A 16277-nucleotide genomic window follows, 5' to 3' on the forward strand; every position below is an offset into this window, starting at 1 on the left:
TTACAAAACCTGGCAGATATGTCTAAACAAATATGTGAAGGGTGCCTTTTACTTTTTACAGAATTTTGGCATTTCTGTTTTATATGATTTCCATGGAAGCTATATAAAGTTAAAATATGATGCACTTTAAGTAACTGTCAGATGATTTGTCATTTCAAATATGTGTGGTAGATTTTTCATCCTCTGATGACACTTTTAATAGTAGTAGATGTACTTGGTATTCTGATACAGTCAGAAAAGGTTTGCAGGTTATATATACCTCTCAAAACTTATGCCATTTAGATGTCTGTTTGTAATAACCAGTACTCTCGCTGCATCCTGTATATGGCAGGCAGAACCTTCGTTCTAGAACCTCTTGACATGGTGTAAATATACCTCACGGTCCGTGGTCTACTCCATCCTTTTATGGAAAGCTGTTTGGTAAAGACTATTCCCAAGTCGCCATGGTGTCTGTGTTTACATATTAAAGAGGAGGTACATGATGCTGTACGGAATTCTTTGAACATTGATAATGGGATAGACACAACCGATACTATGTGTTCCAAATAAGTTCTGGGATCACGACGCACACCAGATCGTGTGATTTATGTGGTCCGGATACCACTGTTGTGCGATAATGAAGTTCAGTGTAAGATCATAAGTAGACACGCTAGGAGCAAATGAGTAAAGCTTTCGTAAAATATCACGTGGTGTTTGAACCACATCGGACAAGAAGTGTTAGTTATATACCTTGACTAGAAACAAACTCAAACAAGCGCGCGCACGCACGCACACACACACACAAATAATTATTAGGTCTGTGGTGAAAGGTACAAACAGCTGCGGTTAACTCGGAGACCAGTCATCACATGCCGGTATAATACAATTCAACATATACACACACTAGCATAGTCCTGTTTGAGCACTTGTGATGTAATGACTGTTTGGGAAGATAAGACCTATAGGGGTTCTCTTAATGAAACTGAGATATATTTTAGGAAGTTAGACCGGACCATGCAGGGGTGTGTCAACTCTCATAGGCACATATGGAAGGAGTGAGTGAGTGATTAGGATTTTATTTGATTTTTAGTAATATTCCGGCATTTTCACGACGGGGGAAACCAGAAATGGGGGCTTCACACATTATACCTATGTGAGACAGACTAGCTTCTTGAGGATTAACAAATATATCATTATGGGTCAATCGTGTATTGGTCGTGTGATTGTTGCAGCCTCCTGGTTGATTAGTTTTCCTTTTACTCTGAAGTCATGGGTTTGATGTGCGTATAGTTACGAGTGAAGCCCTCCCCACCCCCAACCCCCTGTTTCCGGTGACCCACCCCTTGATATTCTGGAAGCGGCGTAAAACTGCAGCCCCAGCTCATTTAATGATGTACTTAACTGACCTAATGTTTTCTTGAAATAGTACGAAATGAAATAATGCTTACAAACTGTGTGAAAATTCGGGGAGAGCATGCTTCAAGGTTGGGTTGACGAAAGAATGACAATTTAAGCGTTATTCATACATGATACAATGCTGATAACAGTTGCTAAACACTGCAATGTTTAGGTCCAGTCCACATCTACGATCGTCGTTTTAGATATATCGAAACCAACCAACTATTACTTATCATTTCCGACACCGTTGGAATTGCATGGTCTTCAAAATGGGTAAAAAAAGTACTTGAGCGAATATGCTTGTCGAAACAGGCGACTATCGAGATCAGGCTCACTGATATAGTGGACACATGCAATCTTATCACAGCTGATTAGATCGATGCTCATGACGTCAGTCACTGGATTGTCTGGTCCAGACTCTTAACATTTAGTGACCACAACCATATGGCTTCACTTTTGCAGTGGGGCGTAAAACCAACAAAGTACCAAAGGTTAAGTGGTCGTTTCCGGTATTTATGATGTATATAGACAAGAGACGTTCTTCATTTAATTAATATAAATGCATAAAAGCTAAATGATATTAGCTGTTACAGATTTAAGATCTAAAAGTATTTTGACTTTTATTTTGACTTTTATGTCAACATATGTCTTTCTTCATAATCACCAACTTAAACAACAACAAAACTGAAGCATAATTACCTGTTTTGTTTTGCCCGGCAACTTATTGTTTGTAATAAATACTCAACATGCTCAGGGGAAAGAATGAAAAAGTCCCAACTAGTAAGCACAAAAATAACTTCAGCATTAACAGGATCTTTATACCTATGAAATCACATAGGAAGCACTGATACGTCGGTACCGGTACATCCAATACTATCTGAAAATCCTCGTCCATGTTTTAATCTAACTCTGAGTAAATAGAACAACACTGATTGTGATGTTAATTGAGGAATATAAAGAAATACGTTAATCTTATGGGGGCGGGTTTTGTGAATTCATCCGAATCAGTATCTAATTAACGAATAATAAATAATAGTAACGGTTCCTTGTGTGTGCGGTCTTATATAAATAGCTCGCGGACAAAGTATGTGGATTAATTGGTTTATAAAGCCAAACTAACCACTCCCTTCAATCTGTTTTCCCCTGGATAGTGAGTGAGTGAATTTAATTTTACGCCGCCTCAGCAATTTTCCAGCAGTGTCACGGCGGGGAACACTTTTGCTGCTGCAGAGAGATCCTTAAAGATAAAGGCTGCATCAAAAACAATTGTGTTCACTTATCATAACCGTCATTTTCTTCATTGTGTGGTGTTATCTTCATTAGATGGCACCTGAGGTCATCGAATCCTGGTTCGTTTAAACACGACAAAAATTGTGAATTCGAATTAACCCCTACCCCCCCCCCCCCCCCCTCCCCATCCTCCCAGTAAAAAAGCAAAAAAAAACAAAAAAAAAACAAAACAAAAGCAAAACAAAAACAAAACAAAAACAAACAAATGAAAACCAACCAAACTCAACCCTAACGTTTATGAATGCAAATTGCATCTCAAATGTAACGCGTTGCACATAATTTCACCCAAAAAAGAAAACCATAACATGTGGACAGTTTTCCTTGAAACATTCTTCAGAACAATTCCTGAACATTATACCTCCGAACTATTCAATAAATATTTCATCTCGCTCATCGTACGCCAGCATATGGAACGATCTAATTATACCCACATCATGGAAACCTTGCTTGGAAAGCACCAGTTGTCGCCCTTCTAGATTACCTGAACGAATGTCTCGTCCACTAGCGGGTGTTTGCTAGCAACGCGCAAAACACGGTGCACTGGAGAGACAGGTAAAAACAGCCAGGGTAGAATCGAGTAACGTTCACCCAGCACCGTGCTAGCGACAAACATAAACACACTGGCTTCTGTCCCCAACGTCGGAGAGCGGTGGATGAAACGCTGTGGAGTGGACGGTCAAACAGGTGAGTGTTAAATATTAAATCGATAATACTGATGGACACAATGGACAGAGGCACGTGCTGCCGCGATTGTCTTAATTCCTGAAAATGAAGTATCGTGATGGCTATGTATGTTTAAAGGTGTCAAGTTGCAAATACATTATTAGGGCTACTGATTTTGTCAGTAGATAATCTGTATCACTATATGTATAGGTTAAACACCGTTAAACACCCACGAGGGCTTTATTTAAATAACTACCGTAGTGAGGGTGATTTCACGACTTACACCACGAGGGCATATTTATTTAGTACGCGTGTAATGTATTAGGCATAATAAAGATAATCAAAATCAGTACAATTTTATTTTTTCAAATAGAAATAATTGCTCTAGGGCAGTTAATCAGTTATTCTAAAAAAAAAACCCAAACAAAAACAAAACAAAACAACAGCAAAAAACCCCAGCGAACAAACAAAGAACAGTTCCGAAAACAATGGACGTAGCTTTCCTAGTGCTATAAATTCTGTTGTCATGACCTGTCAAGTACACATTCCACAAAATAATATATATTGTGGTTCCATATTCCAGGCTTGAAGGTGTATTCTTTTCAACCTTATTAAAAAATCTTAAACCTTCGGCAAAATTTGACACAGTAAGTACAATGTTATCTATTCAATAGCCTTTCAACAGCATATTATCGTGCAATTTGTACTAAATGTAAACCTTTGTTATAACTCTGTGCAACCTCTTGTACAGCCATAGGGAATAAAATATATTTAACTGAATTGTGTATTTATTTTTTTTTGAACACATACAAACACATTTATTCAATACAGGTAACGTGGTTTGTCATTACATACGGATGGCGACTTTGATATTGCACGATGAGATTAACACAACCATTTCGTTTTCGTCCGATAAAACTATTTGAATATTCTTACGAGTGTCTCTTTACTATTTTTACATGTACACAAACCGAAGTATGTGTCATGCCAGATGTTATATTTCTTCTGCAGTCCTTATTTGATGCCGCAGTTACACTTTAAAACATTTTTGTTTGAATGTTTTAGTCATCGTACAACACTTTGTACCTTCACGTTTTTTAAATTATGTTATGTATCTTTAAAATCCAAAACCTGAAAACCCAACATGATAGAAAACCTTTTAGCTAAGATTATGTAAAAGTCCTTCAAATGCTTTAGAAATAATTATTTTATTTATGTTACAATGTACAGTTGTTACATTATAATATAGTTAATGCTCAACGGAAACGTTTATATGGAACTTCCAAGTGATCTTCCGAACATTTTATACACTGATGCGTGTTTGAGATTAACACAACCATTTCGTTTTCGTCCGATAAAACTATTTGAATATTCTTACGAGTGTCTCTTTACTATTTTTACATGTACACAAACCGAAGTATGTGTCATGCCAGATGTTATATTTCTTCTGCAGTCCTTATTTGATGCCGCAGTTACACTTTAAAACATTTTTGTTTGAATGTTTTAGTCATCGTACAACACTTTGTACCTTCACGTTTTTTAAATTATGTTATGTATCTTTAAAATCCAAAACCTGAAAACCCAACATGATAGAAAACCTTTTAGCTAAGATTATGTAAAAGTCCTTCAAATGCTTTAGAAATAATTATTTTATTTATGTTACAATGTACAGTTGTTACATTATAATATAGTTAATGCTCAACGGAAACGTTTATATGGAACTTCCAAGTGATCTTCCGAACATTTTATACACTGATGCGTGTTATCATGCTGAAGATATATACTTCGTTTTTTTAACGATACTCTATGTGTAATGAATACTTCTCTAATGAGATTAACTTTCAGTCTCACTCCACAAATATCGCCCGTTCATGAATAATTTTCGAACCGCAGCTTTCTATATCATGTTGCAAGACGATCGGGTTAAGTGCAAACAAATTGGCGACTACGTACATAATGTTGCGACAGTAACGTGCTGTCGACCGCGATATCTGATTTACGGGTAGGTGAGGGTTAGGGCTGGGATGTGTGAAAAAGTCAATACAGTAATGTGTGCTAGCGGGCCAACGGGAACAAACAGTAGCGATGCAAAAAACATAATAAACAAACAAATAAATAAATAAAAAACATAAATAATAATAATAAGAAGAAACATATATAAATAGAACCATGACGTCACAGCGGCGCTGATAAGAAGTTTTAGTGGTGTCACAACAATGCATCTAAATTAAAAATTATTGAGTACACTATTGGTTGACAGAGTGAACACTAATCCCAACAGAGAGGAAGAATATTAAAGTATGGTTTCACTCCACTTTTTTAGTACTTTTCTTGTAACACCATGGCAGGTGACACCAGAACTGGGCTTCAAATATTATACCCATGCAGAGAATCGAACCCGAGTCCTCATCACGTGAACTCTTACCCACAGGGCTACCACACTGCCCCTGTTTGTAATGAGGGATTGAGATGCAAATATTCATCTCAGCCCAGGTTGTTGAACTGTACTGTAACACATTACAAAATGATTTATAGAACGTTGCTAAAAGCGGTGTAAATCCCAACTCACTCACTCAAATATCCATTTGGCTAGACGTCCAGTTACGCTGGATAATCGAGCTTTCTTTCTCTCAGGCCAGGATCTACACAGCGGTAAATGGTTGTTTAACATTGTTGTTTAACGCGCACCGTTGTTAGGTGCAGTGACACAGTGCTCTGAATTCATTTACACGGATTCATTGTCACCCTGTCGTCATAAGCTGTGTTTATTTGCCGGTGATCGCCCCCACAGTCATTGCCACAGTGCAGGTCGGGCGTTGAAGAAATAAATCTTGTAACAATATTCACCGCTAATGGCGTTCCCTCTCACCCCGTCTTGTTGCCGGGTCGTTGGTTAAGCCGTCAGTGTTGGGTCAAGGTCATATGGCCGTGTTTCTGAACAACATGGTTGAATGACTTAACTTTGGATACTTTTGAATGGCAGGTGCGTCATAAGCCTTAACGCTGATCTGCACGTGTACAGGTGACCTCTTTTGTGTGTGTGTCTGTCACACATCAGTGTCTAATCTGTATGAGCGGTCTGTCGGAAAAGACGACGTCTACTGGATTTTGTGCCTGCCTTAGATGTATTTCTGACTGAACGATAATGAACTGGTTACAGTCTTTAGACTCATAAATCGGATTGTACGATGTCTTCTGAGGGTGGGTGAGTGCGTGAGTGGGTGGGTGAGTGAGTGAGTGAGTGAGTGAGTGAGTGAGTGAGTGAGCTTCTCAGATTGTACCCACGTGGGAAATCGAACTCGGGTATTCAGCGCAACGCGCGAACGCTTTGACCACTAGGCCACCCCACCGCACTCATGTTTCTTATCTCAGCAATCCATGTTCATCGTAAGAGACGACTAACGGGTCGGGTGGTCAGACATCCTAACTGCGTATAGCCATTGCTCATGATGTTGATCACTGGGGTGTCCAGACTCGATTATTTACAGACCAGCCCCAGCTGCGTAACACTAAACTCACTCACTCACAACCTGACGGAACTCACGGCAGCTGGATATACAGTGTGTAGAAGTCATCGGCTAGGGTTAATGAAGAATGCACCTACATTGATTGGTCTTTAATCATATAGTCATGCTTCTAAAAACCATATTCCCGTGCATAACGTCGGTTAGATTATGCCCACATTAAACTGAGATTACACGTCTTCGTACCCAGAACCTCTTGGGTTGATACTCATAACATCAACCACTTGCTTTTGTGGTACATGCAGGATTATTTTCATTTGATAATTGCTGAGTGTGTTTTGTATGACTAATTAGCTTGTAGCTTGTACCATTGTTTGTCAAGCAACAGTTACAAAAACAGGTCATGAATTTAGGTATTTGTAGGCCCACCTGTCAGTGCAAGTGAATAGTCTCACATTGCAAGTATAAGTAAGTCTGCCGCAGGTGCGTGATGATACTTCGTGTTACATGCATTGCAAAATCCTTTATACAGCTGCATTAATAAATTCTCGTATTTCTGCGTACCCGAAGCTTTGGGAATAGTAGGATCAGGTTGGAACACTATTTTGTTGAAGACAGGCGATTTACGCCATCTTTCCTTGATCAGAGATCACAAATGAAGACTTTCTCGTGTCCCCCTTCGTGATATTGTTGAATGTTGCTAAAAGTGCCGAAAAAAATGTAACTCACTCATAAATGAAGAAAACAAGTCGAATGTCCTTGTGTATGCCTGTTGTGTTTGTTTGTTCCAGATGAACACCAAGCAGACGTCATTTGAAAGAAGCAGACGACAGTTATTTGTGAAAGTAGTAGACGACAGATTCTTGAGGAGGTAGCAGACGACACAACTCCTCCACCATGCCGAACACAACCACATGTAACGTGAAGGACTATCACTGCTCGGATATAGGGCTGCTGATGCCCTTCGTCAGTGAGTACACATGGCCTATAGCTGCACGTGCCACCATTTATTTCATCGGTCTCCTATGGAGCTTCATGGCAGTGTCTATAGTTGCGGACATATTCATGCGTTCTATAGAAACTATCACCAGTAGGACTAGACCTATTCGGATCCATTCTTCAACCTCATCAACTGGGTATATTGATGTCGAGGTTAAAGTATGGAATGACACTGTGGCCAATTTGACGCTGATGGCTCTTGGATCAAGTGCCCCAGAAATCTTACTATCCGTTATTGAAGTCAGCTTCAATGGCTTCAGAGCTAAGGATCTTGGACCCAGTACCATCGTTGGATCCGCAGCATTCAATCTATTGGTTATCACTGCCATGTGTATCGTAGCTGTTCCAGCAGCCGAGAAAAGGTTGATCAAGAACGTTAAAGTGTTTGCAGTAACTAGCATTTTCAGTCTCTTTGCATATCTATGGTTGTTGGTCATCCTCATAGGAATAACCCCCGATTACGTTGACCTATGGGAGGCCATTGTCACCCTGTTGTTCTTCCCCATCCTCGTGGTCGTCGCATACATCGCCGACAAAGACTACTGCGGTAAGCCCGGCAAAGACGAAGAAGCGCCGCTTGGAATTGGTGAGTTCTGCCCAATTATCTCACGATATCATACTCTGTCACTGAATATTCTATTCTCGAACATCTTGCAGTGTTATTAATTATTCATTTCCGCGGTATACCATATATATTGTTCAACTCATGAATGTTTAAAAGTTCTATTCCTATTCTTCGTATATGTCACCGAGAGCAAGGTAAACCACAGAAACCTAAAGCATGTCATATCAATGAATTAGGCGAAGCACATACAGTATGTTTAGTGGCTTGAAAAAAAGCTGTAACCTTGGTTTCCATATAATTTAAGTGTGAGGTGACCCTCACGCGTTTCGTATAAGTCATCCTTCGCTGAGAGCATTGTCTGTAGAGTAGTGGGGTGGATAAAGCAGAACGACACTGGTTCTGTTGCCACTTGGTGAAGTGGAGACACGTCAAATCCAGTAATTATGATCCTCTGTCATTTGGCGCCCAATTCCACATTCCGCAATGTACATGACATGGTATATAACATGCAGGAAGGGTGGGTTGGAGGTAGCAATGGCATTATGCTTGCCTCGTCTCAAAAACCAACACCACGTCATCATCATCTGTCTTTGCAGTCTTGTCTGACCTCAACCACATTGTGATTGAAGTACACCTTTTCTCTCTATATAATTCTGCATAATGATCTATTACATCAGTTTTGCTTCTTAGATAAACGTTCTAGTTGGTTATTGAATTCCTGGCTGGGGGTCAACTCCACCAAAAATAGTGCAACGTCATCAAAGTTCATATCGTTCATGGTTAGAGCATCTATTTGTCATATACATGTACCTTGGAAGCTCTCAAAATTTGTTCCCGGCAGAACCTGGTTATTGTTGAATAAAGAATATGATGACTATCATTGTATCACCACCTTGTTCAGTCGCATTTTACGGCACACGGAAGATGGCTCTCAGGTAGAAAAGGTAAAGGTTCTCTAAACCGGCACGTCAACGGATGCCGATTTAGATGATTCCCACTGTAGTAGAACTGAGTCTCACGAACTAGTTTTTCCTACCTTTTTTTTACACAACGACTGAGCTTGGGATGCAGAACATCGCAGTCTGAAACAAATCTCCAGTAACATCACACCATGACATTGGATAGTCGGTTGTAGATCGCTACCACTGGAATACTGATAACTGATGTGTTATACAGTAAACAAACCAACAAACAAGGAAACAAACAAAAATAGCGTTAGGTCGTGACAATTAGAATGTTTCATAGACTTATTTCTATAACATAAATCCTTGAAATACTACTCCGTGTTGTGAAACCTAACGAGCCTATTGTAAATGTTAATCTCACACACTGTTATTGCTAGACCAATGTATGAGAAATGGCAAAGTCCTGTTGTATATATTTGCAATCACAACAGGTACCATTGCCTGTAAAGGTAGGACAATCATCTAATGAATAATACAGGTATCTCCGACTTCATTAGCGGCTTCTTTACAATATAGGCCGCCATTGATTTCTCCAGTCAGTGTGTGACGCCAGCATGGAAATATTTACTCACGGTACACCCAAGAGTGCACTTCCCCGACGTTCTACACACTGAATGTACTTATGGGAGATAGCAACGTGGTATTGCCCGTCTAGCAGTCTCTGTGTTGGTGTGAGCCTCCATATTGATATTAGAGAAAAATATAGCAAAGTCCTATAGCGAGGTCCTCAAAACTGATCTTAGCGAGATATATATCGAGGTCCTCTATATTGATGTTAGTGAGAGATACATCAATATCCTCTATATTGATGTTAGTGAGAGATACATTGAGGTCCTCCATAGATGTTAGTGAACGAACGGTCCTCTATATATCAAGGTCCCCTATATTGATGTTAGTGAACGATATATGACGGTCCTCTATATTGATGTTAGTGAGAGATATATCAGTGTCCTCTATATTGATGTTGGTAAGAGATATGTCAAGGTCCTCTATATTGATGTTAGTGAGAGATACATTGAGGTCCTCCATAGATGTTAGTGAACGAACGATCCATCAAGGTCCTCTATATTGATGTTAGTGAACGATATATAAAGGTCCTCTATATTGATGTTCGTGAGAGATATATCAAGGTTCTCTATATTGATGTTAGTGAACGATATATCAATATCCTCTATATTGATGTTAGTGAGAGATACATTGAGGTCCTCCATAGATGTTAGTGAACGAACGATCTATCAAGGTCCTCTATATTGATGTTAGTGAACGATATATCAATGTCCTCTATATTGATGTTAGTGAGAGATATGTCAAGGTCCTCTATATTGATGTTCGTGAGAGATATATCAAGGCCCTCTATATTGATGTTAGTGAGAGATATATCAATGTTCTCTTTATTGATGTTAGTGAACGATATATCAATATCCTCTATATTGATGTTAGTGAGAGATACATTGAGGTCCTCCATAGATGTTAGTGAACGAACGATCTATCAAGGTCCTCTATCTTGATGTTAGTGAACGATATATAAAGGTCCTCTATATTGATATTACTGAGAGATATATCAATGTCCTCTATATTGATGTTAGTGAGAGATATGTCAAGGTCCTCTATATTGATGTTAGTGAGAGATATATCAAGGTCCTCTATATTGATGTTAGTGAGAGATATATCAAGGTCCTCTGTATTGATGTAAGTGAGAGATATATCGAGGTCCTCTATATTGATGTTAGTGAGAGATATATCGAGGTCCTCTATATTGATGTTAGTGAACGATATATCAATGTCCTCTATATTGATGTTCGTGAGAGATATATCAGTGTCCTCTATATTGATGTTGGTAAGAGATATGTCAAGGTCCTCTATATTGATGTTAGTGAGAGATATGTCAAGGTCCTCTATATTGATGTTCGTGAGAGATATATCAAGGCCCTCTATATTGATGTTCGTGAGAGATATATCAAGGTCTTCTATATTGATGTTCATGAGAGATATGTCAAGGCCCTCTATATTGATGTTAGTGAGAGATATATCAATGTTCTCTTTATTGATGTTAGTGAACGATATATCAATATCCTCTATATTGATGTTAGTGAGAGAAACATTGAGGTCCTCCATAGATGTTAGTGAACGAACGATCTATCAAGGTCCTCTATCTTGATGTTAGTGAACGATATATAAAGGTCTTCTATATTGATATTACTGAGAGATATATCAATGTCCTCTATATTGATGTTAGTGAGAGATATGTCAAGGTCCTCTATATTGATGTTAGTGAGAGATATATCAAGGTCCTCTATATTGATGTTAGTGAGAGATATATCAAGGTACTCAATATTGATGTTAGTGAGAGATATATCAATGTCCTCTGTATTGATGTTAGTGAGAGATATATCGAGGTCCTCTATATTGATGTTAGTGAGAGATATATCGAGGTCCTCTATATTGATGTTAGTGAACGATATATCAATGTCCTGTATATTGATGTTAGTGAGAGATATATCAGTGTCCTCTATATTGATGTTGGTAAGAGATATATCAATGTCCTCTATATTGATGCTAGAGGAAGATATATCAAGGTCCTCTATATTGATGTTAGTGAGAGATATATCAAGGTCCTCTACATTGCTGTTAGAGTAATTTATATTGATGCTCTCTATACTAACGTTAGTGAAAGATATATCAAGGTACGCTATATCGATGTCCTCTAAACAAGACGCTCATCCCAACATGGGCCACACAAACACATGTCCCTCGTCCTACTCAAGCTGTCTGTATTGCAATACACTAATACTGCTCTCGGTCTGGCGTATGTAAATTATTTACCTGACGTTTCCAATTAACAGGTAACCGCTCAACCTGCATAAGGACGTTGCCATGACGACAGCTGTCGTCAGTCATTATGAAGAATAACATAGGTAGACTGAAATGTCAAAATACTTTTAAATTATAGATTAATAACTAGCAGCATTTACTTTCTACACATTCGTATTAATCAGTATGTCAAGCAATGTTCAACCCATGCGTATAGGATATTAGGTAAACCGTATTCGTGTTGCTACTAAAGAAGGACGTACCGATGGTATTTTAAATCATAATTTATGATGCCCAGTTAGCTCTTACTGTAGTTTGGTTAGTTCAGCAATATTCCTGCTATATGGCAGCGGTCTGTAAATAATCAAGTCCGAGTCAAACAATCTAGTGATTGACATTACGAACATCGATCTACGCAACTGGGATAAGATGCGTGTCAACCGAGCCTTACAACCCGTCCCGTTAGTCGCCTCTTACGACAAGCATGGGTTGCGGGTGACCAATTCAACCCGTATCTTCACGGGTTCTTCTTGAGGGCGATACTGTATCTGACCAGGGAGACCCTCCGGGTGGAGCTGTAATAACGTGGTATAAAGTCATAGTTACAGTTTTTTTCAAGCAAAACGTTTATCATCATGGATAACCGCCTGTGAATGTACATCCAAACGTCGCCATGTGCAATGAGCCCATGTCAACAAACTTAGGTACGAGTAAATACAAACAGTGAAATGTTTCTCGGGCATTGACTCGTCGCTTTTATTTGTGCACTTAACAATTAGTATTGCCATTTAAAAATATAATAATAATTTTGACTTGACTCCCGATCATCCATTTGTCCAATATAAGAACTGGTGTCCGGGTGAATGAGTGTGACTGAAGCCACAACTCAAAACACGTGCTTAACTTCCCATGCTGCATTTTCCAGAAACAAAATAAAAATGTTTTCCTCCTACGTCACTTTTTCTTCTATCAAAATTTAAAAAAAAACACTCGTACCGCCCAGTTTTGAAAAAAAAATATACCAGAGAAACGTTTAATATTTTTGATGCAGTCTTATACATTTGATCATTTACTCACCAACTTCTAGAATACAAATGAAGCAGTTTAAGAACTATGATGTAGAAACTCATCCGAAACAGTCATCTATTGCTGTTTTAAACCATTGTCGGAGACGTATTGTTCAACGCTGGCGTTGGCAAATATACCGGATTCAGTGACAGATCTCAGTACATGTTTCATTCGGATCAACATAGTGCGTGCTAATTGTGTACATCGCGGAATAAACCGATGGACCCTGAGCGAGACGAGCAGGTTCACAAGACGGAGTGTAAACACTTTAAAGCACGTATAAAAAACCGTACACCGATTCGTTGTGAACATACAAGGCATACATTGTAACCGTGTTTTGAACCATGGTGACAAACTGTTTGATTTCATTATCTGGATATGAGCCTGAATAAATACCCCGTTGCCGCCCCCGAAGGACAGTAAAGGTGTATAATCATTGCGTCACAAGTAGCCGCACTTTGATTGGCTGACAGCGTCGAGGCAGCCAATCCAATCAAACTATAAAGAACAGTTAGATACACTACGGCGTGGCTTTATAGCCTCAGTCCTTTCACACACGACATTGTCGTATTATTGGAAACCGATAAACCCTCTGCTATAAAATAATAAACCCTCTGCTATACAATACATGCCGCTTATACAAAGCCCCAGTTATGCAATTACCTGTGGAAAACATATATGTATTTTTACTCCAATGACGCATGCGTGGGGTGTTTTTGGCTAGGTAATATACAATGAGACAGACATCATACAAACATGTATTGACCCACTGATCTAATCAATCGATTAGTCACTATTGCTACATTGTTTGTATTCATATCATGGTTTTTTGTGTGTGTTGTAACTCAATATTTTCACATAGATCAATATCTCATAAAGATATAGCGCACAGTAAGACTCTGTGAGTGGTCAAGTCTTTGAATGTCATTTAGAAGTGAAAATACATAAGAATGAAGATTTTTATGGATATCAACTTCTTTATGAGAGAACACAACGTTTCGGAGTGATGAAGGAGTAAGCATTAACTCCGAAACGTTGTGTTCTCTCATAAAGAAGTTGATATCCATAAAAATCTTCATTCTTCTGTGAGTGGTGTTGATTATGAACAACTGGATCATTGATAATTAGCCTGTGATACGTGTGTATGTTTTCTTTGAAAGGATTTGGCGCCGGAGGTAACTCGCTATTTGTATTCCACCCTGACCATAACCCTTCTAATCCTGATCATCCTCCCTTCTCCGGGGTATTATATGACGATTCTTAACTGACGGGCAAAAGAAAGTATACTCTTGAGAAATTAATATTTCTCTTGGCCTGTCTACCCTAAAATTTTTTAACAGGTCCACAAATCCATAGAAATTACGGGAAAATGCTAAACTGTCATTTTAAAAAAAAATCCTGTCGACAGCGGTGTGCTCGACTGGGACGTCATCAAAACCTTACCAGTGTCCGAAACGGTACGAAATACGACGTCAACGATATCAACGACGTTTTTTTGTCTGGTTAATTTCAAGCCACCCTTAAACATGGATGTATACTTTCTTTTATCCGTCAGTATATAATAATATATATACTCTAGTGTCATTCAGCTGTAGAGCCTTGCATTGAGTCGGACCCGGAAATTGCCGTCCAATCCAAATGCAGGAGAAATTATGTGCTAAATTAAAGTTTGAAAGATTGAAATCCTGACTTTACTTCCTAAAGTCTGTTTGTTTGGCTCAGGGAAGTGACGTAAAGCAATGTAGATATAATACCCTGGACAATCGAAGATGATCCCTCCTTTCTAACTTTATCGACAGTAATAGATTTAACAGACCTTCTGAGAGTGAATCACTTCTGTGTCGACAGTGTTTACAGTTGTGATCTATGTACACCATGTATACTAATGTATATATGCTGATGGAGAGTACTATGACACGTCCCAACTCAATATGCCACTAGGTGAAATGCCGCTGGAATATTTATTGCATAAACATTTAATTATTAATTTTGATGTCCGTTCATTGAGTACAAACCGTTATTCCGCATTGACGTTTCTTAGTATTCTCTCATCGGTATATATATTTGGTATTATGAACATGTATGCCGATGAATTTGTTGAATGCATTTCGAGTTTCATAATAACGTTTCATAATTAACGCAGTTCGTTTCCAGTGGAGGCCATACTAATTAATTGGTTTTACACTAAGATGTTTGAAACATGTTGTTGAACCTTTGCACATTCGAACATTCGAATACCCAGCTTTCGAGTACACCTAGCAGTTTACTGCAAATACACACAGCAGTTATTCAAATACACAACAGATTTTGATGAACTATACCAAGAAAACCAACAACCTTGCTATAACTACATACTTTTTCTTCTGACCAATAGTCCCCTCGTGTTTGCATGTTATAATTGTTATGCTGTCTGTTCTGACCGAAAGTCACATAATGTCTGTATGTTATAAATGTTATACTGTCTGTTCTGACCGATAGGTCTCAAGTGTCTGCATGTTATAATTGTTAACCTGCTTATTCAGACCAAGAGTGCCCAAGTGTCTGCATGTTTTAATTGTTATACTTTTTGATCTGACCAACATTCCCATAGTGTCTGCATGTTATACTGTCTGTCCTGACCAACAGTCCTATAGTGTCTGCATGTAATGCTGTCTGTTCTGACCAATAGCGTCCTAGTGGCTGCGCGTTATAATTGTTATACCGACTATATTCTGACTAATAGTCCCTTAGTGTCTAGATGTTATGCTATCTGTTCTGACCGACAGTCCCATAGTGTCTGTATAAGTGTAATACTGTCTGTTCTGACCAGTAGTCCCATAGTGCCTGCATGTTATGGTGTCTGTTCTGACCAATAGTCCCATAGTGTCTGCATGTTATGCTGTCTGTTCTGACCAGTACCGTCCCAGTGTCTGCTTGGTATAATTGTTATACCGACTATATTCTGACCAATAGTCCCTTAGTGTCTAGATGTTATGCTATCTGTTCTGACCGACAGTCCCATAGTGTCTGTATAAGTGTAATACTGTCTGTTCTGACCAGTAGTCCCATAGTGCCTGCATGTTATGGTGTCTGTCC

General features: G+C 38.8%; 1 protein-coding gene across 2 annotated transcripts in view; it reads left to right on the forward strand.

Moving 5' to 3' along the window:
• The first annotated feature begins 3146 nt into the window (after window positions 1-3146).
• LOC137284194 (sodium/calcium exchanger 2-like) overlaps window positions 3147-16277 on the forward strand; it is a 30689-nt gene continuing 17558 nt past the window's right edge. The window contains exons 1-2 of one of the 2 annotated variants that reach the window (XM_067815918.1): window positions 3147-3351; window positions 7586-8379. In XM_067815918.1, the coding sequence (XP_067672019.1) occupies window positions 7692-8379 (688 nt within the window). In that variant the 5' untranslated portion in view covers window positions 3147-3351; window positions 7586-7691. Of the gene's footprint in view, window positions 3352-7346; window positions 7386-7585; window positions 8380-16277 lie in introns of those variants that run through there. The other variant, XM_067815917.1, reaches the window with a different exon arrangement.

The sequence above is a fragment of the Haliotis asinina genome, chromosome 5 (genome assembly GCF_037392515.1).
Source record: "Haliotis asinina isolate JCU_RB_2024 chromosome 5, JCU_Hal_asi_v2, whole genome shotgun sequence".
NCBI lineage: Eukaryota > Metazoa > Mollusca > Gastropoda > Lepetellida > Haliotidae > Haliotis > Haliotis asinina.